General features: G+C 44.1%; 1 protein-coding gene across 1 annotated transcript in view; it reads left to right on the forward strand.

Moving 5' to 3' along the window:
- The first annotated feature begins 515 nt into the window (after positions 1 to 515).
- LOC115142792 (tensin-1-like) overlaps positions 516 to 23,427 on the forward strand; it is an 80,076-nt gene continuing 57,164 nt past the window's right edge. Inside the window, exons 1-3 of the mRNA XM_029682534.2 lie at positions 516 to 1,212; positions 17,567 to 17,675; positions 17,760 to 17,797. Coding sequence (XP_029538394.2) covers positions 1,096 to 1,212; positions 17,567 to 17,675; positions 17,760 to 17,797 — 264 coding nt within the window. The 5' untranslated portion in view covers positions 516 to 1,095. The remainder of the gene's footprint in view (positions 1,213 to 17,566; positions 17,676 to 17,759; positions 17,798 to 23,427) is intronic.

Genomic DNA, 23,427 nt, shown 5'->3' on the forward strand with positions numbered 1-23,427 from the left:
TGGGGTGTTATTCCTGATGGCTTGGCGGAATACCAGCTGGCTCTCCGAGGAGGTCCTAAATCCCCGTGTTACTCTACACAGATCTAAAGGAACAGAGCCTATTATTGTTTTCAGTTGAGAGGGATGTTAAGGCAAAGTGTGTCTTCTCTCCTCATGCAGAGTTGCTGGGTTGGTGCACACGGTTTTGGCTTGTGAGGTACTATCTAGTCGCTTACCCATGACATGAGAGGAAAAATAATAGGATCGAACCATTGCACTGTGTATGCCCGCCCCTCATGTGCTAAGTTGCAGAGTCCGGTGGGTCGACAGGGTGTCGCACTGAGCGGCGCCATCTAATCTCAGGGGGAACGATGGAGGAAAAGAGGGAGAGAGGCTGAACACAGCAAGAAAAAGGGAAGGGCCTGAAGTCAGCCTGACCTAAACAGCTGTTTGGAAAGGGGGGGGAGTGGAGAAATGAGAGAGGGGGGAAGAGTACTGTTTGTGCAGCAGGCTGGCAGGGTGAACAGCTAGTGAGAGGGTTGTAAAGAGGAGAGGGGGAATGATAGAGCAGGGTGTTTCTTTGAAGGCGGAAAGGGGAGAAAGAGGGCAACCAGAGAAGAGTGTAAGTGCAGAGAGTGAAGGGTCCGTGCATACTGGGAGGGAAGGGACAACCGCTAGCGAGGGAGAGAGAATGGTGTAAAAGTACAGGCTGACAGAAGAAAGAAGGGTGCAGGAACGGCAAGAACGACGGCAGGAGGGTGCGAGAGAGCGGTCCCTGTGCTTTCTGAAAGAAGAGGGAGAGACGTGTGGTGAAGGAAAGACGGGGGCTGGACTGAGTGAATGTTGTGACGGTTCCAGTCCTGGCTAAGTAGAGAGAGATCAACTTGGACAGGGGTGTGAGGGCTCACGGGGAGGAAAGGGGTTTTGGGGTGTCAAAGAAGCAAGGAAGGACCAAGCTTCCCTGTACTAGCGTGAAAAGGAGGAAAAGAGTGATTCCCTATTGAAAAAATGAGGGGAGCCTAAGGAGTAAGAGACAGAAAGCAGGTCCTTGGGATATCCGGACAACTGACTTGTGGATCAAATCTGAAAAAAGGAGAAGACAGAACCAGAGGATCAATGGGGTGCATTCACAGTATCCAGCATTGCAGCAGAAAGAGATGCGCTCCGGAACCTGAGGGATCCCCGAAAGTAGCAGTCCACAATATCCCCATTGAAATCCTACAGCTGGCTGAGGTAAGCGCGGCACTTGTTGACATCTCTGTCTGCAACACTCTAAAAGTGTAACCCTTCTGTGGCTCAGTTGGTAGAGCATGCTACATACGTCAGGGTTGTGGGTTCTATTCACGCTGGGGCCACTCATCTAAAGATGTATGCATACAATACTGTTAGTTGTTTTAGGCGCCTGCTGATGTATATCCCCCTCAGGAGACAATATTTTGGGGATGAATAAAAAGTACAAAACTTCCAAGTTCTTGATTGATTGTAACGTGAGTGACTCGCCTACTGCTTTTTGGAGTTGTCTGGTGACCCATCATATGTAAACAGAATCAATATTTCTAGCCAGGACCCGGAGTCTCAGCCCATAAGGTGTCACCTGAAACCTACCCTATGGAAATGGGGCATGTGGATAGTGTCATGGTGTGTGATATAACAGAAACTCACTCTCAAATGGTTTGGATTGAAATTCAAATCAGTGGTCTCAAAGTCAGATCCTGGAGGCTTAGGAGCGTGTGCAATAGTGTGTTGTTCCAGCCCATGGGTACCACACTTGATCTAACTTATCATGGGTCCTCAATCAACACCCTGATTAGTTTAATCTGATATTGTTAGTTCTGGGCTGGAACAAAAACCTAGAGTGCATTTGGAAAGTATTCAGGCCCCTTGACTTTTCCAACATTTTAAATTGCCTTATTCTAAAATTGAGGACATTTTTTAAATTAATCAATCTACACACAATACACCATAATGACAAAGCGAAAACGGGTTTTTAGAAATGTTGCTAGTGTATTACAAATATAAAACATCTTATTTACATAAGTATTCAGACCCTTTGCTATGAGACTTAAAATTGAGCTCAGGTGCATCCTGTTTTCCATTGATCATTCTTGAGCTGTTTCTACAACTTGATGGAAGTCCACCTGTGGTAAATTCAATTAGGTCCCAGAGTTGACAGTGCATATCAGAGCAAAAACCAAGCCATGAGGTCAAAGGAATTGTCCGTAGAGCTCCGAGACAGGATTGTGTCAAGGCACAGATCCCCAAAAACAGTGGCCTCCATCATTCTTAAATGGAAGAAGTTTGGAATCGCCAAGACTCTTCCTAGAGCTGGCCCAGCCAGAACCCGGACTTGAACAAGATCAAACATCTCTGGAGAGACCTGAAAATAGCTGTGCAGTGACACTCCCCATCCAACCTGACAGCGCTTGAGAGGATCTGCAGAGAAGAATGGGAGAAACTCCCCAAATACAGTGTGCCAAGCTTGTAGCGTCATACCCAAGAAGACTCGAGGCTGTACACGCTGCCACACGCTGCCAAAGTTCTTAGTAAATGTTCTACTTATGTAAATGCTTTATCGTTATGGGGTACTGTGTGGAGATGGATTAAATATAGAAAAACATATTTAATCCGTTTTTTGAATAACGCTGTAACATAATGTGGAAAAAGTGAAGGTCTGAATACTTTCCAAATGTACGTACACCTGTTGGCCTAAAAAAACAGCAACAGTTCTACACCGTAGACACTATGATCCTAGTTTGGCAGAGGTCTGGTACATTCTACCTGGTCACCTCAATCAATACCCTCTGCTGACTTCCGACCAACCGGATGTTCCCGTTTTCAGTGAAAATGGAAAGACAGCCTGTGACGTGACTTCTGCTTTTAGACGTTAACAATGGCGACACTCCATCTTAACTCCTCCTCCACATTTACTGGATTGGTTTGAACAGTGCAGAAGAGAACCTCCCCCACGTTTTTTTGTGATGATATAACATTTTAAAATGCGATTTCGGGGAAAGATTACAACTTTGGAAGCAACTACTTGTCCACACCAAAGAGAGGATGGTCTCAGCTTTCTGTAGGTATAATCTATCATTTCTCAATGATCAATAAGCTCAAAGCACACTTTTTCTTTTTTACAATCAAGATATTTGAAATGGCTTAGAAATGTGGAGTGTGAAAATGTGCATCGGTCAATGAAGGTGCACTAGGCCTCATTGCCACGTTTTATTTTTGTTTTTTGTATGACATTACATTAACTGTTAGATTTATACATGGCTACTAGCAGTAGGTGTTATATTTAGAGTTGGTGATCTAGCTACTATGTTTTGAGTTGGCACTTCCTCAGGTGGTGAATTGGCACAAATTCTGGAGCCCTATTGTGACAGTAAAATATAACTAATATGGCCTGATGTGGTGTTCTGCCCCTGAGCAATGTGGATTAAGGCACCCTGCACTGCTCTGATTCAGAGGGGTTGGGTTAAATGCGGAAGGCACATTTCAGTTGAAAGCATTCAGTTGTACAACTGACGAGGTATCCCCCTTTCCCTTTTTAATTGTCAACCCAAAATTCATGACAACCCTGGATTAGGTTGCTTATCAAAATATATTTGAATCATGCATTTCTGCTTGAACATGTTAGATGTAAAAATGTCTTCATTGAATCTCCGTAGTCTATTGCACTTCTTAATAAAGCATTGATAATTGCTTTATAAAATTATTAGGTCTACTCAAATTGTTTGTTGTGTGACGCTGTGCACATTTGGGGGGGGGGGGGGGGGGGTGATTGCCACCAAATCATGGGCTGGTGCCACCAACTGAAAAGGTTAGAGGCACCAGTGCCACCAGGGGAAAATGTTAGCCCTGCCGTGTTTAGTCAAGGGTATTAAAGTATCCCCAGTATTCGCCGCACGCAATGTCAGTAGTCCCATTTAGTTCACTTTCAGATGGGGTCATATACCGGTCAGGATTAGAGGTCAAGAGAGAGAGAGCGGGGGATGATAGTTGGAGGGGATCGAAGGGGGTTAATCATGTCTGTTCCCTGGTGATCAAAGTTGAAGGGGAAGTGGTGTCCGTTACTCTCCTATGCGTCGTGTCGTCTGCATGTCTGCTGTAGCCGTATTTAGGAGCAGCCACATTGCAATATGGCTCCAAGTGTGTCTTTACTAGTCTGTTCCAAAAATGTGAAGTGCATGTATGTACGATTTCTTTACATGACTAAGGCCCGTGTCATAAATCAGAATTCAATCATTGAATTCGATCGTCTGTGTGAGTGCTGTTCTATTGTTTTTGTTTTCCTGATAGCAGTACAGTGAAAATACTATGGTATGAGGGTGTGGTTGTGACAGTTGACCAGCTCAGCGCTGCGCGTGCTGTTAATACTTGTATCAATACCTGGCTGATGCTCTACAGCTCTCAAATTCAAATCTGGACCTTGATGCCAGTTCAACTGCTTTGCTTTTATTCTTCCCTTCTAATCAGGGACTGATTTAGACTTGGGAAACCAGGTGGGTACAGCTAACAGAGAAACAGCAGTATATCCCTGCCCTAGAGAAAGAAATGGGTTTATACATGCATCATTTGTTTGTATAATCATTTGTTTGTATAATGTGTCATGTTTGTTGGCAAAGTTGACATTGCATTACTCCAATCCGCAGGTATTGCATTGTGTCCAATGCACATTGCTCTCTTGAATGCCATTGACATTTTTCTTTTGGTGCCATGCGTATTTAACCCCAGCCAAAAATAAGGTGCTCGTTGACCAGGCGGATTCACACCCCCGTGTTCCTGTACCTATTCTGGGAGTTTCATGGCTCTTTTCGAGGTGTCACTCTTCTGCTCATGGAATGTGGGGATATAAATACACATCGTAGGATCATACCTCTGGTTTCCCCACCTGCTCCTGTCCCTTCCGTGTGTGTTACCCAAAGCCAGGACCCATACTTCAGCATGTCGTCAGCAACAGGCTGTCACTGAGAACACACACACAGACACTTTGTAGAAAGGGGGAGTCTCTGGTAGTGTATTTGGAGAGGTTTATGTCGGCCTGTGTGTGCATATGGTGTGTGACTACAGTGTAGCGTAGTATGTGTGCTGCAGTGTGTTTGTGTGCATGCAAGAGTAAATATCCAAGTGTGTGTGGGAGAGATGTGGATGCTGGCTTGCTGTTCACACACCAAAAAAAACCCACATCTACCAGAAGGTAATAAGGACATCCACTATGTATGAATCACTGGCACCAGCCGCTCCTCTCCCATCTCCATATTAGAGGCTGTGTGCTTTGAGGCTGTAATGGTTGGAGATGCCTTGGGAATGAGCTAGCCTTTGGCTGGAGTATGACGAAAGGGGTGGGGTGCTCAAATCCAGAAATTTCACAAACAGTCATGCAAGTCTACTGGGACAACAGGGGTGTACAGTTCCTATAGAAAGTATTCACACCCCTTCACTTTTTCCACATGTTGTTGTGTTACAAGGTGGGATTAAAATGAATGTAATTGTCTTTCTGTGTCAACGATCTACACAAAACACAAAAAACTCTCTCAAAGTGGAAGAAAAATTTGAAATTAAATGTAAAGCTACTCTTGATTGCATAAATATTCAAACACACTACGTTGACATGCCCACACAAAACCCTCACATATTCGCATACACTACATACGCACACAAACATACGAATACACTAACATAAATACACTCATTGTCACTAGTGCTGCGTTCCTTATTCAACTCTTAATATTAGCAATCCTGATGCATAGTCACTTTACCCTGCCTTCATGTACATATCTAGCTCAAATACCTCGTACCTCTGCACATTGATCTGGTACTGGTACTCCCTGTATAGAGCTCCATTCTTGTGTATCATATTCCTCTCTTGTTACTATTTCATTTTTTAAACTCTGCATTGTTGCTTTGGGCTCGTAGGCTAGCTTTTCACTGTGAAGTATTCAGCAGTTGTATTCGGCGAGTGTGACATACGATTTGATTGGAACCACATTCACGAAAGGCCCTAATTGTACTCTTTTGTGGGGGATTCAATACATCTTCCTCATGCAAAACCAGTCAAATCGATCAATATAATTGAAAGTTTGAATCCCATGGAGAGAGGTTTTCTCTACATTGTTTGGTATGCAATGTGGCTTCTCTGGTTCTCTTCTCCTTTCTCACCACTAGGTGCCGCTATTGTCTAATATTTTGTACTCGTAGTCTTGTGGAAAACAGTGACATGACGTGCAGAGATGATAGATATAGTGTGAATAATTGATCGTATTTTTTATGTTTTAAAAATGTACACGATGAATGCGGTAATATTATTCACATTGGTTCATATAAATCTACATCGTCAATCAAACACACATTTTTGGCAACTCCCTTATTAGTATGACCTGGCCAATAGATTTAGTCAAATCTGTAAAACAATCCTCTGGGGTTTGTTGTGGCCCTAAATCCACCTACGTCGGGAATAGATCTGAAAGATTGCATTTTTAGTGCAACAGTTCCATATTTTTAAAGTAATTACAAGGCACAACAGTCATTGATTTATATGTCTCTAATTTAACAGCAAAGAGGCCCCTTCCAATCATTTTCTATTTTGGCTTTGTTGAAGTACTTTGTCATCCCCAGACAAGCTGAACGGTACCATCTCCTGAGGTAATAGATTCAACACTTACAGCCAAATGCTTAATACCCCGCGTATTCCCAGAAAACATTCTGGAAAGTCTATAGATTCAGTGGTCCCTTTTATTAGGTACAACCCCTTTTGCATCTGGAACAGCGTGAATTCAAAATTGTTGATGAAACTGGGAAAGGAGATGGACTGTTCAAGTTTTTAAGTCCAGTTGGAGTTTATTACAGTCAGAACAAGTTTTGGAACTTTTCTGAGTTAGAAAAGACCATCAGACTGCTGTCATTTTGCACATTCTAAAGTTCAAACAGTAACAGAATACCTGAATACTTCTCTGCATGCTTTAGTGTCTAGCAAGCCAAGACCACTGGACTTGGTGTATATAGGAGCAATGTATTTTCGTGTATAGGGTAGTGAACCTAATAAAGTGGCAACTAAGTGTAGATATCACAAACAACTCATTGTGAGCAGTGTCTGTCTATTATTTGTTTTAATTTTTTTTTAAATTGTACCTTTATTTAACCAGGCAAGTCAGTTAAGAACAAATTCTTATTTTCAATGACAGCCTGGGAACAGTGGGTTAACTGCCTGTTCAGGGGCAGAACGACAGATTTGTACCTTGTCAGCTTGGGGGTTCGAACCCACAAATGCTGATGCTCCAGATACTCAACTCGTCTAAAGAAGGCCAGTTTTATTGCTTCTTTAATCAGAACAGTTTTCAGCTGTGCTAACATAATTACAAAAGGGTTTTCTAATGATCAACTAGCCTTATAAAATGATACACTTGGATTAGCTAACAACGTGCCATTGGAAAACAGGAGTGGTGGTTGCTCATAATGGGCCTCTGTATGCCTATGTAGATATCCCAATAAAAATCAGCTACAATAGTGATTTACAACAATGTCTAGACTGTATTTCTGATCCATTTGATGTTATTATAATGGACACAAACGTTGCTTTTCTTTTTTTAAATTTTTTTTAATTGAAATTTCGTGACCCCAAACCTTTGAACAGTAGTGTATGTTATGGTTCACTCTGAGTTTTCCTGATCTCCACTGTGGAATGTCCATGTTGATCCTCTTGGTTGTCTTGGTCCTCTTGATCCATCCACTTCTTTGTTAGTCAGGCCTTTATTTTTCTTTATTTTATTTCACCTTTATTTAACCAGGTAGGCTAGTTGAGAACAAGTTCTCATTTACAATTGCGACCCGGCCAAGATAAAGCAAAGCAGTTCGACAGATACAACGACACAGAGTTACACATGGAGTAAAACAAACATACAGTCAATAATACAGTATAAACAAGTCTATATACAATGTGAGCAAATGAGGTGAGAAGGGAGGTAAAGGCAAAAAAGGCCATGGTGAATACAATATAGCAAGTAAAACTCTGGAATGGTAGTTTTGCAATGGAAGAATGTGCAAAGTAGAAATAAAAAATAATGGGGTGTAAAGGAGCAAAATAAATAAATAAATAAAATATAGTTGGGAAAAAGGTAGTTGTTTGGGCTAAATTATAGGTGGGCTATGTACAGGTGCCTGTAATCTGTGAGCTGCTCTGACAGTTGGTGCTTAAAGCTAGTGAGGGAGATAAGTGTTTCCAGTTTCAGAGATTTTTGTAGTTCGTTCCAGTCATTGGCAGCAGAGAACTGGAAGGAGAGGCGGCCAAAGAAAGAATTGGTTTTGGGGGTGACTAGAGAGATATACCTGCTGGAGCGTGTGCTACAGGTGGGAGATGCTATGGTGACCAGCGAGGTGAGATAATGGGGGACTTTACCTAGCAGGGTCTTGTAGATGACATGGAGCCAGTGGGTTTGGCGACGAGTATGAAGCGAGGGCCAGCCAACGAGAGCGTACAGGTCGCAATGGTGGGTAGTATATGGGGCTTTGGTGACAAAACGGATTGCACTGTGATAGACTGCATCCAATTTGTTGAGTAGGGTATTGGAGGCTATTTTGTAAATGACATCGCCAAAGTCGAGGATTGGTAGGATGGTCAGTTTTACAAGGGTATGTTTGGCAGCATGAGTGAAGGATGCTTTGTTGCGAAATAGGAAGCCAATTCTAGATTTAACTTTGGATTGGAGATGTTTGATATGGGTCTGGAAGGAGAGTTTACAGTCTACCCAGACACCTAAGTATTTGTAGTTGTCCACGTATTCTAAGTCAGAGCCGTCCAGAGTAGTGATGTTGGACAGGAGGGTAGGTGCAGGTAGCGATCGGTTGAAGAGCATGCATTTAGTTTTACTTGTATTTAAGAGCAATTGGAGGCCACGGAAGGAGAGTTGTATGGCATTGAAGCTTTCCTGGAGGGTTGTTAACACAGTGTCCAAAGAAGGGCCAGAAGTATACAGAATGGTGTCGTCTGCGTAGAGGTGGATCAGAGACTCACCAGCAGCAAGAGCGACCTCATTGATGTATACAGAGAAGAGAGTCGGTCCAAGAATTTAACCCTGTGGCACCCCCATAGAGACTGCCAGAGGTCCCGACAGCAGACCCTCCGATTTGACACACTGAACTCTATCAGAGAAGTAGTTGGTGAACCAGGCGAAGCAATCATTTGAGAAACCAAGGCTATCAGGTCTGCCGATGAGGATGTGGTGATTGACAGAGTCGAAAGCCTTGGCCAGATCAATGAATACGGCTGCACAGTAATGTTTCTTATCGATGGCGGTTAAGATATCGTTTAGGACCTTGAGCGTGGCTGAGATTCATAAAGATTGGAAAGCAGCTGCGGTCATCCCCCTTTTCAAAGGGGGGGGACACTCTTGACGTGATATGCAGCTGTTCAGGGAAGCTAGAAACCATTATACACAGGGAGTTAGAAAAGCCAAGGCTAGCTTTTTTGATTTGTAGGGGTCCAGATTTTTCAGCTCTTTCAGAACATCAGCTGAACGGATTTGGGAGAAGGAGAAATGGGGAAGGCTTGGGCGAGTTGCTGTTGGGGGTGCAGTGCTGTTGACCGGGGTAGGAGTAGCCAGGTGGAAAGCATGGCCAGCCGTAGAAAAATGCTTATTGAAATTCTCAATTATGGTGGATTTATCAGTGGTGACAGTGTTTCCTATCTTCAGTGCAGTGGGCAGCTGGGAGGAGGTGTTCTTATTCTCCATGGACTTTACAGTGTCCCAGAACTTTTTTGAGTTAGTGTTGCAGGAAGCAAATTTCTGCTTGAAAAAGCTAGCCTTGGCTTTTCTAACTCCCTGTGTATAATGGTTTCTAGCTTCCCTGAACAGCTGCATATCACGGGGGCTGTTCGATGCTAATGCAGAACGCCATAGGATGTTTTTGTGTTGGTTAAGGGCAGTCAGGTCTGGGGAGAACCATGGGCTATATCTGTTCCTGGTTCTAAATTTCTTGAATGGGGCATGTTTATTTAAGATGGTTAGGAAGGCATTTAAAAAATATATCCAGGCATCCTCTACTGACGGGATGAGATCAATATCCTTCCAGGATACCCCGGCCAGGTCGATTAGAAAGGCCTGCTCGCTGAAGTGTTTCAGGGAGCGTTTTACAGTGATGAGTGGAGGTCGTTTGACTGCTGACCCATTACGGATGCAGGCAATGATCGCTGAGATCTTGGTTGAAGACAGCAGAGGTGTATTTAGAGGGGAAGTTGGTTAGGATGATATCTATGAGGGTGCCCGTGTTTAAGGCTTTGGGGAGGTACCTGGTAGGTTCATTGATAATTTTTGTGAGATTGAGGGCATCAAGTTTAGATTGTAGGATGGCTGGGGTGTTAAGCATGTTCCAGTTTAGGTCGCCTAGCAGCACGAGCTCTGAAGATAGATGGGGGGCAATCAGTTCACATATGGTGTCCAGAGCACAGCTGGGGGCAGAGGGTGGTCTATAGCAGGCGGCAACGGTGAGAGACTTGTTTTTAGAGAGGTGGATTTTTAAAAGTAGAAGTTCAAATTGTTTGGGTACAGACCTGGATAGTAGGACAGAACTCTGCAGGCTATCTTTGCAGTAGATTGCAACACAGCCCCCTTTGGCAGTTCTATCTTGTCTGAAAATGTTGTAGTTTGGAATTAAAATGTCAGAATTTTTGGTGGTCTTCCTAAGCCAGGATTCAGACACAGCTAGAACATCCGGGTTGGCAGAGTGTGCTAAAGCAGTGAATAAAACAAACTTAGGGAGGAGGCTTCTAATGTTAAAGAAGGCCTGACCCCTTCATCCTGTAGTTTTTTCCTGTAATCTAATTTAATATGACTGAAGATGCAGACTTTTATGCCAGGCCCCTTCTAATAGGGTTTAACAGACTCGTTAGAACTTTGACCACATGCCCTCTATCAAATCAAAACTGGAACTTTTACTCAAGACAGAAGTTGTAAGAGTATGCTAGACATCTATATAAAAAATGATGGCTAGTTTGAGGTTTCTGTGACAAACTGTGAATTAGTTATTGATTCGTACCGCTTTAAATGGCATCTTATAGATTTGATGTATTTAAATCAAATCCAATCTGTAATGTTTACTCAAAACAAAAATGATGCTAGACATTTATAGAATAAATCATAACCTAGCTTGATGATTCTGTCATAATCAGTGAAAACGTTAATGATTTTTACCATTTTAAATGGCATTTGGCAAATGTCTGTTGAATGTCCAAATGTGTGAATATAAAACCAACTTTACCGCTGTATATTTGATGTCATTAATGATATATTAATAATTGCACAGGTTCTAAAAGGTGACCAAATTGTGAGATGATTAAGGTAAGGACTTGTTGTAATCACCATCAGCCAACTATTATTTATCTCGACAATTTAATTGAAAAACGTGTACTTGGGTGTGGATGTCTGCAAAACATGTCACTAGTAAACACTTCTGTGTTAGATTATTATGGATTATTTATCTGGGTTTCAGTTTCTTATTACCTGCTTGCAAAAGCGAGTGAAGACAACATGACTCTAATTTCTACCGGTTTTACTCATTATTGTACTCTTAACGGTTAACCAAATGCTCTTTAACAACCACGAACCTCGACTCCATTCAACATTTTTACTATACCATACTATACTCCACTAGACTATACTATAGGCTATCATACTTCAATATGAATTGTAGAATACCAGTACAGTTGAAGTCGGAAGTTTACATACACTTAGGTTGGAATCATTAACTTGTTTTTCAACCACTCCACAAATTTCTTGTTAACAAACTATAGATTTGGCAAGTCGGTTAGGACACCTACTTTGTGCATGACACAAGTAATTGTTCCAACAATTGTTTACAGACAGATTATTTCACTTATAGCTCACTGTGTCACAATTCCAGTGGGTCAGAAGCTTACATACGCTAAATTGACTGTGCCTTGAAACAGCTTGGAAAATTCCAGAAAATTATGTCATGGCTTTAAAAGCTTCTGATTAGGCTTATTGACATCCATTTGAGTCAATTGGAGGTGTACCTGTGGATATATTTCAAGGCCTACTTTCAAACTCAGTGCCTCTTTGCTTGACAACATGGGAAAATCAGAAGAAATCAGTCAAGACCTCAGGGAAAAAGTGTACACCTCCAAGTCTTGTTCATCTTTGGGAGCAATTTCCAAACGTCTGAAGGTACCACATTCATCTGTACAAACAATAGTACTCAAGTATAAACACTATGGGACCAGACCGGCGTCATACCGCTCAGCAAGGAGACACGTTCTGTCTCCTTCTATATCGACATAACCTGAAAGGCCGCTCAGCAAGGAAGAAGCCTCTGTTCCAAAACCGCCATTAAAAAAGCCAGACTACGGTTTGCAACTGCACAAGGGGACAAAGATCGTTCTTTCTGGTCTGATGAAACAAAAATAGAACTGTTTGGCCATAATAACCATCCGTTATGTTTGGAGGAAAAAGGGGGAGGCTTGCAAGCTGAAGAACTCCATCCCAACCGTGAAGCATGGGGGTGGCAGCATCATGTTGTGGGGGTGCTTTGCTGCAGGAGGGACTGGTGCACTTCACAAAATAGATGGCATCATGAGGTAGGAAAATTGTGGATATATTGAAGCAACATCTCAAGACATCAGTCAGGAAGTTAAAGCTTGGTCGCAAATGGTTCTTCCAAATGGACAATGACCCCAAGCATACTTCCAAAGTTGTGGCGAAATGGCTTAAGGACAACAAAGTCAAGGTATTGGAGTGGCCATCACAAAGCCCTGACCTCAACCCTATAGAAAATGTGTGTGCAGAACTGAAGAAGTGTGTGCGAGCAAGGAGGCTCAGTTACACCAGCTCTGTCAGGAGGAATGGGCCAAAATTCACCCAACTTATTGTGGGAAGCATGTGGAAGGCTACCCGAAACGTTTGACCCAAGGTGAACAATTTAAAGGCAATGCTGCCAAATACTAATTGAGTGTATGTAAACTTCTGACCCACTGGGAATGTGATGAAATAAATAAAAGCTGAAATCAATCATTCTCTCTACTATTATTCTGACATTTCACATTCTTAAAATAAATTGGTGATCCTAACTGACCTAAAACAGGTCATTTTTACTAGGATTAAATTTCAGGAATTGTAAATTCCTTGAATTGAAAAACTGAGTTTAAATGTATTAGGCTAAGGTGTATGTAAACTTCTGACTTCAACTCTATATGCTATGCTTGTGAAATATAATGTATATCATCCCACTTAACTTTGTCCAGTTTCACCCAACAGTTGATTTCATTTGAGTTTGTGTCACTTGAGCTTCCTGGATGGCTTCCTAGATGTCTTATGTAATAGTCAAATGTTCCTTGGATGGAAAGTATTAGTTACAAAAGAAACCAGTTAAGTCACTGGTCTTTGCCAAGGGTGTAGGCGAGTTCACATTGTGTGTACGCCACTCAAATAGTTTCTTCAGTGTTTCTTTTTCCAGATTCATCAGATAATTTCCCTTGCCATTGACCATTCTTTTTAAATGGTTGGGCACTGAATTGCTTAACTCAAATTGATTCTAGGAGGCAGCCCTAATCATGAGTTATATAACAGTATACCAGCCGATGGATCTAATAAAAGATGTATGCCTAGTATCTAACGAGAGACAGGGATGGGTGCGGAGCGAGGGAGTGAAAGACAGAGAGTGAGAAAAAGAGAGTGAAATTTACAGATTAGTCATCTCTCCCGGTAACAAACACAGTCATAATGGCAGATCCATCCATTCTGATGAGTCCAGTGGCAGTTTAGTAAACATGCAAAGTTACCCCAAATATAACAGTCTGGACACGTGTGTATATATAAATATATATATATATACATCATTGTATGTGTTTTCACACTGTGCTCTGGCCATCTGAATGTCTGTAGGATTACCACTATGCTGTTGAACATGCTATTTTAACATCATTGCGTGTTAAAAACAAGCCAGGGGCAACTTCAGTGGTCTACATGAACTCTATTGATCTTGATAGAACACACACACACACACACACACACACACACACACACAGACATATACTTTAAAGCAACCTTTTAAATCACAGCAAAGCTACATATACTTCCTCTTAGAATGTGGGATGGAGGGAGAGGGAGGGAGGGAGGGAGAGGGAGGGAGAGGGAGGGAGGGAGGGAGGGGTGGCCAACGTAGAGGTGTGCCGTGGGATGGATGGATGGAGGGAGAGGGAGGGAGAGAGGGAGGGGCGGCCAACGGAGAGGTGTGCCGTGGGATGGATGGATGGATGGAGGGAGAGGGAGGGAGGGAGGGAGGGGCGGCCAACGGAGAGGTGTGCCGTGGGATGGATGGATGGAGGGAGAGGGAGGGAGGGAGGGAGGGGGCGGCCAACGGAGAGGTGTGCCGTGGGATGGATGGATGGAGGGAGAGGGAGGGAGGGAGGGAGGGGCGGCCAACGGAGAGGTGTGCCGTGGGATGGATGGATGGAGGGAGAGGGAGGGAGGGAGGGAGGGGAGGGAGGGAGGAGGGAGGGAGGGAGGGGCGGCCAACGGAGAGGTGTGCCGTGGGATGGATGGATGGAGGGAGAGGGAGGGAGGGAGGGAGGGAGGGAGGGAGGGAGGGAGGGAGGGAGGGAGGGAGGGAGGGAGGGAGGGGCGGCCAACGGAGAGGTGTGCCGTGGGATGGATGGATGGAGGGAGAGGGAGGGAGGGAGGGAGGGAGGGGCGGCCAACGGAGAGGTGTGCCGTGGGATGGATGGATGGAGGGAGAGGGAGGGGGGGAGGGGGCGGCCAACGGAGAGGTGTGCCGTGGGATGGATGGATGGAGGGAGAGGGAGGGAGGGAGGGGCGGCCAACGGAGAGGTGTGCCGTGGGATGGATGGATGGAGGGAGAGGGAGGGAGGGAGGGGCGGCCAACGGAGAGGTGTGCCGTGGGATGGATGGATGGAGGGAGAGGGAGGGAGGGAGGGAGGGAGGGAGGGAGGGGGGCGGCCAACGGAGAGGTGTGCCGTGGGATGGATGGATGGAGGGAGAGGGAGGGAGGGAGGGAGGGGCGGCCAACGGAGAGGTGTGCCGTGGGATGGATGGATGGAGGGAGAGGGAGGGAGGGAGGGGCGGCCAACGGAGAGGTGTGCCGTGGGATGGATGGATGGAGGGAGAGGGAGGGAGGGGCGGCCAACGGAGAGGTGTGCCGTGGGATGGATGGATGGAGGGAGAGGGAGGGAGGGAAGGGCGGCCAACCAAAGAGGTGTGCCGTGTGATGGAGTGAGTGAATAAGTAAAGGTGATGGAGTGAGTGAAAAAGTAAAGGTGATGGAGTGAGTGAAAAAATAAAGGTGATGGAGTGAGTGAAAAAATAAAGGTGATGGAGTGAGTGAATAAATAAAGGTGTTTGTTACTGGAGTTGGTGTTAGTTGTTGACCCAGACCACACTCTCCCCCCTCCCTTCTGGGGAGGATAGATGAATGACTCAATGAGGTTCACGCGCAATCAGGTGACACCGCTTTCTGATGTTCTCAGACTTTTGCCATGCCTTTGTCCTCTGAGAGTGCATAAAAAGCATGGATTTTGAGTCAGTAGAAGATGTAGATTTTCTAGTTACACCGTCACAGGGACTGTGCATACATTTGTGTATGAATGTAGGTTTTGGTTTCTGTTGAAATATGTGTATACGTGTAACTGTGTTGCTTAAAATAAGTGTTGTATCTTGTAGGCAGGTGAGTCTGAATCCTGTGCTTGCATGTATGCATGCGTAAGCAGCTGTTTTTATGTAGTCCATTCAATGTTCCTGGAGGTTTTGATCTTGCTTATTGGACTAGCCATCAATCTTCCAATGTCAAGGCTTGTTTGTGCAAATGTCCACTTGTAAAATGAGCAGCAGCAATGGAATGAAACCCGACATCCATTCCCATTTTAGTTTTCTGACAAATGATGTTCTCTCAATGAACCAAGCCATTCTTGTCTCTACTTCTCTTCTCTCTGCCCCTCTCGGCTTTGCTCGGTGGCTCCCAAACTTCTTTGCGACGTGACTCACAAAGCTTTTCAAGTTATTGCGACCCACAAATGAACAAAGCCATATTTCTAGCCAGTAACTGCTAAGCTTTAGCCACAAACTGTGGGTTTTGATCCGCCATTTAACAGATTAGATTATCATTTGAGCAACATTTTTGGGGTGTTCTAGTTTGTCTCTGGTGCCTGTTGCATAGCATAGGTTTCCACTGAAAGGGTGCCTGTACTGCACTGTGCCAGTCTAGGCAGCTGTGCAAACATCCACCTCTCTCCCTGTATTAAGGAAAATGGTAGTGGTGTCTCTCTCTCTAGTCTGAATCCCTCCATCCCTTCAACCTGTAACACAAAGAGTGAAGACAGACATATAGACACACACACACATATATTCACCTCAAGCACGGGTGAGTACAGCAGCACACACCACCCTCACACTATCTATCAAACTATATATCATCAACGGGGCTGCCATGGAGACAATAACTTCAAATTCCTCAGCGTACACATCTCAGAGAAGCCAACCACACGGACACCGTAGTGAAGACCTCAGGATGCCGAAGAAATTTGGCCTGTCCCCGATGGCCCTCAATGTTCTACAGGAGCACCATCGAGAGCATACTGTCGGGCTGCATCACAGCCTGGTACAGAAACTCTGCCGAGGACCTCAAGGCTCTTCAGAGGGTGATATGTGCAGCCGAACGCACCATTGGGTGCACACTGTCTGCCCTACAGGACACCTACAACACCATGTGTCGCAGGAAGGCCAAGAAGATCATCAGGGACACCAGCCACCCGAGCCAAGACCTGTCCTCCCCGCTTCAATCACTCAGATGTGGGCAGTGCAGGAGCATCATGGCAAAAAATTGAAAGACTGGCCAATAGTTTCTACCCTCAGACCATCGGGCTGCTGAATAGCCACCACTAGTCAGCTACCTGCTCCCCCTCCCCCTATGAACCCCCCACCTTACTATGGACGTTCTTTCTCCTGCTGCTCCCACTATGGACATTCCCCCCCCCCCCAACAGACTTTTACTCTGCCCAACGACACTACCAGGGCGACATCCCAACGACACTACCAGGGCGACATCCCAACGACACTACCAGGGCGACATCCCAACGACACTCAGCACTTTTTGATGTTTTTTTATATTTTTTATTGAAATGTTTGTTTTTGCCGCTCAATGGTCATGGTGCTGCTCCCCCCTATGGTCACCCCCACCCTCTCAACAGTCTTTACTCTGCCTCCACACCAATGGGCATGTATTTATTAATCACTCCCATCGTTGTTGTTATGAAAATAGTGCTATTTCTATTTCACTTTGTCCTGCTTGTTGGAGCTCGAAGCCTTAGATTTTCACTGTACTTCACCTACAACCCTGTGTATGTGACTTAAGCACTTTTGAATCACAGTCTCTATCTGTCACATTGTCCGTTACCGGACAGACTCTTCTGGGTGTCAGTTTTGAGCACAAACATTCCCAGATGTTCTCAGTATACCAATGACCTTTTGTACTATTACATTTGACACAGTTGGTATATTTTGGGTGCAGAAATGCCAGCAGTCCATCTCATTGTGTGTGTCATGCTATCTTACTCTGTGTTCTGTTACAGCTTGGTAAAGGAGCCGTGTCCCACGCCTTCACAGAGAAGAGCTGTAGGAAGAAACGACCGTGCGAAGTGTGTAGACAGACCATCAACATCCCTGGTGCTTTCTGTAAGGGTGAGTACCGAGTGTCACACAATTCGTACACACACACACACACACACAACCAACTCTTACACGGTCTCTTTTGTCTCATTGCAGAGTGCAAGACAGCCGTTCATAAAAAATGTGACGCCAAGGTAGGTCTTGATCCATCTTTAAAATAAAAATGGCTTGTCTAGAGTAAATCTTTTTTTTTGTGGTCTACAAGGTTCACCATAGAAACCTCCTAAAATGTTAACATTTTGAAGGGATTCTAGCCTGGTCCTAGATCTGTTTGCGCTGTCTCGCCATCTACTATGGTTATTATCACCATAGAAATTGGCAAGGACTAGACAAACCTAGGACAAGGCTAGCATGATCTAGATGTATCTATAAGAGGGAAGCTGTTAAAAACTACTGGCTATGTTTTTGAAGGATGCCAAGAAATGTTATTACCTCTTGGCATGCTTCGTGAGCAAAGGGCATGTTGTGATACAGTACTGACTATTACATGCCATGTGGCCCAAAATGACATTGGATTATGGGCTGAGGTTGCCAAAAGTTCCTTCCGATTTACAGACTTCGTACACGCACGCACGCACGCACGCACGCACGCACGCACACACACACACACACACACACACACACACAGCAGTTAGAACTAAAATATCAGAGTGGGGCAGTTGTGGTGAGTTGTTGACTGACTGGGTGGTCAGACAGTCAACACAAGTGTTCAGGTTCACTTGCAGCAGTCAGGTTAGATAGGACAAGAAAGCATAGAAAGGACATATTACTGCTGGCTTCCGCTCTTTAATGAGACTACTTTATTGCCTGTCTCTCTTTGGCTTAGTAGTAGCTCACTAGGGGGGCTGGTTGGGATTATCAGGTAGTGCAATGCCAGAAAGGACGGTAAGATTTCTGACCACATGGGATTTGAAAGTTACACTCTGCATGATGACATTATCACACATACCTGGGCGACTTCCTGTTTACAGAAATCCTCAACAGGATTGTATTAATTTGGCAAACGGGAGACAATGGACTTAAACAGGGAGTACTACAGGAACTTGTCCAGTAAGAAATGTTGTTTTCCGCCCTGAATAAAATTGGGAATTCAGATCGGCCAAGACTGCCACTATTGGCTTTTTCCCAGTGTGGGCAAGCCTCAAGCTGCGAGGAGGAGCACAAAGTGGGATGAGCATTAGTGTAGGAAGTTGCCCTGCTTTGTATGATGTAATATTGTGGACTCTACCTTTTAACCACTTACTCTAACCATAACACTACACTGAAATTGCCACCTAGCAACACCACCATGGCTTGGTGTGACATTGAGGGACAAGAAGCACACTAAGCAGCAAGGTGACCATGCTAGAGAGAACAGGTGTGTGTCCGTCCCTCATCGTCTTGTCCCGGGTCCCCAGCTTATGCCACATTGTTTTGAAAATGCCCCTCTTCTCTAATTAGTTAAGACAGCCAGCACTCCTGCACACGAACTAGTACAGCATCAAATCCCATTCTGTTGGCTTGCAACCTTGTATTTGACATGCTACCACATACCAGCACATTTCACTCTCTCTCTGTCACACGCGCACAGACCGACACACGCACACGCACTCAAACATAATCGTGTGCCGCTCCCCGCACGCACACACACACACACACTCAAAATATAATGGAGTGTGACTCCACACCAGCTGTTGTGTCTAACTCACCATGCATTAAAAGAGGATTATATATTTTGGTACTCCTCCTCTGTGGTATTATAGTAACGGTAGCATGACCAAAAACAACAGCGGCTTGTGACACGGAGAGGAGTGGAGTGCGCATCACGGTGAGTAATGATCAATATGAAAAGGACACTAAGTAGGTAAATATAGAAATAACGGGCGTTCTCGGGATGCCGGTGAGGGAGCGATTGAAGGCGAGTGCAAATAAGTGTGTGGCAGCTGGAGACAGAGGGTGTGAGAGAGAGAGAGAATGATTTGACAGCGCCAATCTGGGAGTATACATAAATACATGAGGGACATGAGACAAGGCTACAAATGTTGTTTAAAAGCTTCACAGCACGCTATCTCTCTGCTCCTCTCTCTTTCACTCTCTCTCCTCTCTCACCATTGCTCTCTGTACCTGTCAATAAAATAAAAAAATTATAGGCATAACTGAATGTAGGGGTACCCTACCTATGGGAGACACAGTTATTATGATCATGCTAGTTAAAGTATTATTTATTTGAATTTATACTTCCACTGGTCCTGGGGCCATTGGTAAGGTAAATGGCATCATGAACTTTACCAAGTACCAGGGGATTTTAGCCAAAAACCTGGTTGCCTCTGTCAGGAGGCTGAGTGAATCTTCCAGCAAGACGGTAAACCCCAAAATCCACAAAGAAATGTCTCCGGACATGAACCCCATTGAAAACCTGTGGTTTGAATTGAAGAGGCACAGATGATGGATATCAAGGATCTGGAAAGATTGTATACGGAAATGGTGTAAGGTCCATCCTAATTTGTTGTCCAATCTCATAAAACCTTTTAGGAGTGGCCAATGGTGTGGTTTTAGAGGCCCTCTTGGCCTCGGGGACAACATTTAGCTGTTTTAAAGTTAATATCCCCAAATTCTACACATTTTGCCATTGGGCTGAGAGAAAAATTGCAGTTTCAAAGAAAATTTCCTTCAATTATACACACTTTGCCATGGGGTTGAGAAAATGTACAGTTTTAAAGCAAATTTCCTTCAATTGTTTTTATGCTATCTGACTGACTCAAACATAAAATCATTGGGGGTGATTATTCTCAAGGATGATCTTATTTCAAAATATTTTGCCCCACTATCTTTTATACATACTTTATATCTGGTTTAAGTTTGCACCAAGAATGTTTTACCATCCCGAAGATTATTAATGTTGTGGTGGCCACGATTTAGCAGCTAAATGCATATAGCAAAAAAGACTCATCTTTATCAAGGGATCCAATAATTCCAGACCCCACTGTAGATATTAAACCGTGTTGGGCTCAGATTGCTGCCCTGATTGACCCCCTCGCCACTGTGTGAAAAGAAAAAAACATTTGAACACAACATTTATTTTCAGTGTTGTGTTATGATTTAATAACCTCACAGGTTCTTCCTCCAATTCCACTTTGGATGAGTTTGAGGAAGAGTCCTTTATGCTGGATGGAATTGAATGCCTTTTTGAAGTCAATAAAGCAGGCAAATATTTTACCCTTTGTGGACTGATAAAGATATTTTTTAAAGCGGGTGTAGATGTTGTCAGGTGTTTGTTTTGGTAAGAAGCCAATTTGACATGCACTTAAAACACTTTTTTTTTGTGAGGAAGGTCTGTAATTCTCATATTTATTATGCTGCAGAAAACCTTCCCTAGATTACTGATCTTGCAGATACTGCAATAATTATTAGGGTAGAATTGGTCTACTTTTCAATGTGTGTGTTATGCCTTTATTCTATATTTCTGGAAAGTATCCTACATTCAACACTGGGTTGAAGAGCTTGAGCATGGCTTCCTGCAGCTTTTCTTCATCTTATTGCAGATGGTGTCTGGCCCACAGGCTTCACCGCACTTTGGTTTTCTCTTTCAGCTCTGTTATTGTGATGGGTATGTCTAATAGGTTTTGTTGGTCTTTTAATTGTTTCATTTTTTTAAATTGATCAACTAATTTGATCTGAGTCTCGTTACATTTCGTCCATTCTGGATTTTCGTATCGGTTTCTAAGTAGTTTTTCCAGATGTTGCCATTTCGAATGGGGATGTTTTTCTGATGTGAGGCATTAAGCTCTCCCCTAAGTTCTCTCTCTCTTTCTCTCTCTCTCTCGGGCTCTCTCTCATCAACTCTGCCTCTTCATCTTTCCCTCCCTCTATCAGTGTCTCGTCCCAGGGCAGTGAAGAGAGCGTCAGAAACCAGAGCCCTTTGACTCTGGACTGGTGCCCAGGGTGTGTCTGTGTGTGTGGCTGTACTGTCACAGCTGGACTGTGTGTGTTAAAGAGGGAGGTAGAAAAGTACTGTATCGCGTGTGTTGCAGTCAGAGAGAGAGGGATAGAGAGAAAGCGGGACTGTATCACCATCTCTCTACAGAGAGGCTTGTCGGTGACAGAGGTTGAAGAGAAAGAGCGAGGGGGAACTGAAGCGCCTTGCTGAAAGGTAAAACTATTTCAGTGGTTCATTCATGCTATAGAGTAGTCTGGAGTTTATAGTGGGCACTGAAGGGAAATATTATACTCTGAGTCTTCCCCTCTCGATGTTTGTTGTTGATAGAGCAATAGATTAGCTATTCGATATGAAGGCTGGGAGACATGACTAGAAGAGAGTATGGACCATTGAGTATATAGATTGAGCATTGCTGTACATCACACAGCAAAACTGTGGGAAGCGCACCTCAGATGTGTGTGTGGAAGGTTCTGTTTGAGAGGACACAGAAGAACAGAATGGCTGGGAAACAGTCAGCTGCCCTAACATCTGTGAACCAACTGCTTCTGGTCATGCGAGCTACAGATTATCATGATGCACACACTTTGTCAGCTGTTCAAATAATGCACTGCTCTGTTGACAAATGAATTGAGGTAGAGATTACAGTGATATGTTACTCTATTATGTGATAATGGATGGATGGATTTTTGGGGGGGGTTTATAGAAGAGTCAAAAACATCACCTAGTTTTGGAGTTGGTTCCATTTTTCATACTTAAGTACTTTGTGCACTATGAATGTGGATTTCACCGTGCAATGACCTGCTTTCATGTATTATACAATACATTTTGATGTATTATTTAAGAAAAATACCAGGGCGACATATAAGTAGTAGCAGAGTGTCTTGGTTGGGGTGAAATTCGCTCATGTGGAATACTGTACCTTCGGCAGCATGTCAAAGACACGGAGATGAGTGGATGTTATCGCGACCACTACAAGCGACACATCCTGTCCCTTGATTGCAAGCTCGAAGTGTATTTAAGGTTATATCGATTACGAGACAGAAATAGTTCTGTCAATACAGATACAGCTCTCTAGTGCTCGAGCTCAATAGCAGAGGAGGTGAAGTGGATTGGTTTCATTTGAAAGGACAAATGTCACGGTGTTGAGCTTATTTGTAACAGTGCGAAGTCGTCACCATCACAGAATTGTCACTGTCGCCTCTGCCACCGTTCCAGCTGCAGCCGCTGCGTGTACGCCTTAGGGTGTACACTGTGGTGGATGCTGCATGCACCATAGTGGGTTAATGGCTTAAGCTCTCTACCCGCTGAGTACGGAAGCAATAAAGGCAGAATGCGTGCATGCGCCGCGCGCACACACAAGTCTGTGTGTTATATATTTACCTAGTGTTTTTTTAAATTTCCTGTGTAGCTGAGCTGGAAGATACAGACAACAATAGCTATCTAATGTTACAGGGATGGTAGGGTTTTTATTTTCTGTGCTGTGGCCATGTCAGTGCCTCTGGTAACACTGAGGCTTATGGGGTTTTGTAGGGTTTCATTCATTTCCATGAATCCTGCATAGTAGCTTTTTTGCCTGTGAAGTTGACTACGCGAGTTATGGGAATATCCAGAAGCATAAAAGGGTTAAAGAGTGACATGTTTGTGCGCAACGGACATGACATAGCACGGTCTGCACACTTTGTCATAGCCGTTACGAGAAAGGCAAGTGGAGATCGGAGTTGACGGATGAACAAACAAACAAATGACCCGATGAGCGCTCAGAGCGGGGATCTAAAATGAGGTCTATCAAAATAGCTTGCGAAATCTGTCTGCTCTCGATGGTTGGACGGACATTATCAGCTGTTGATC

Source organism: Oncorhynchus nerka, linkage group LG15, assembly GCF_034236695.1.
Source record: "Oncorhynchus nerka isolate Pitt River linkage group LG15, Oner_Uvic_2.0, whole genome shotgun sequence".
NCBI lineage: Eukaryota > Metazoa > Chordata > Actinopteri > Salmoniformes > Salmonidae > Oncorhynchus > Oncorhynchus nerka.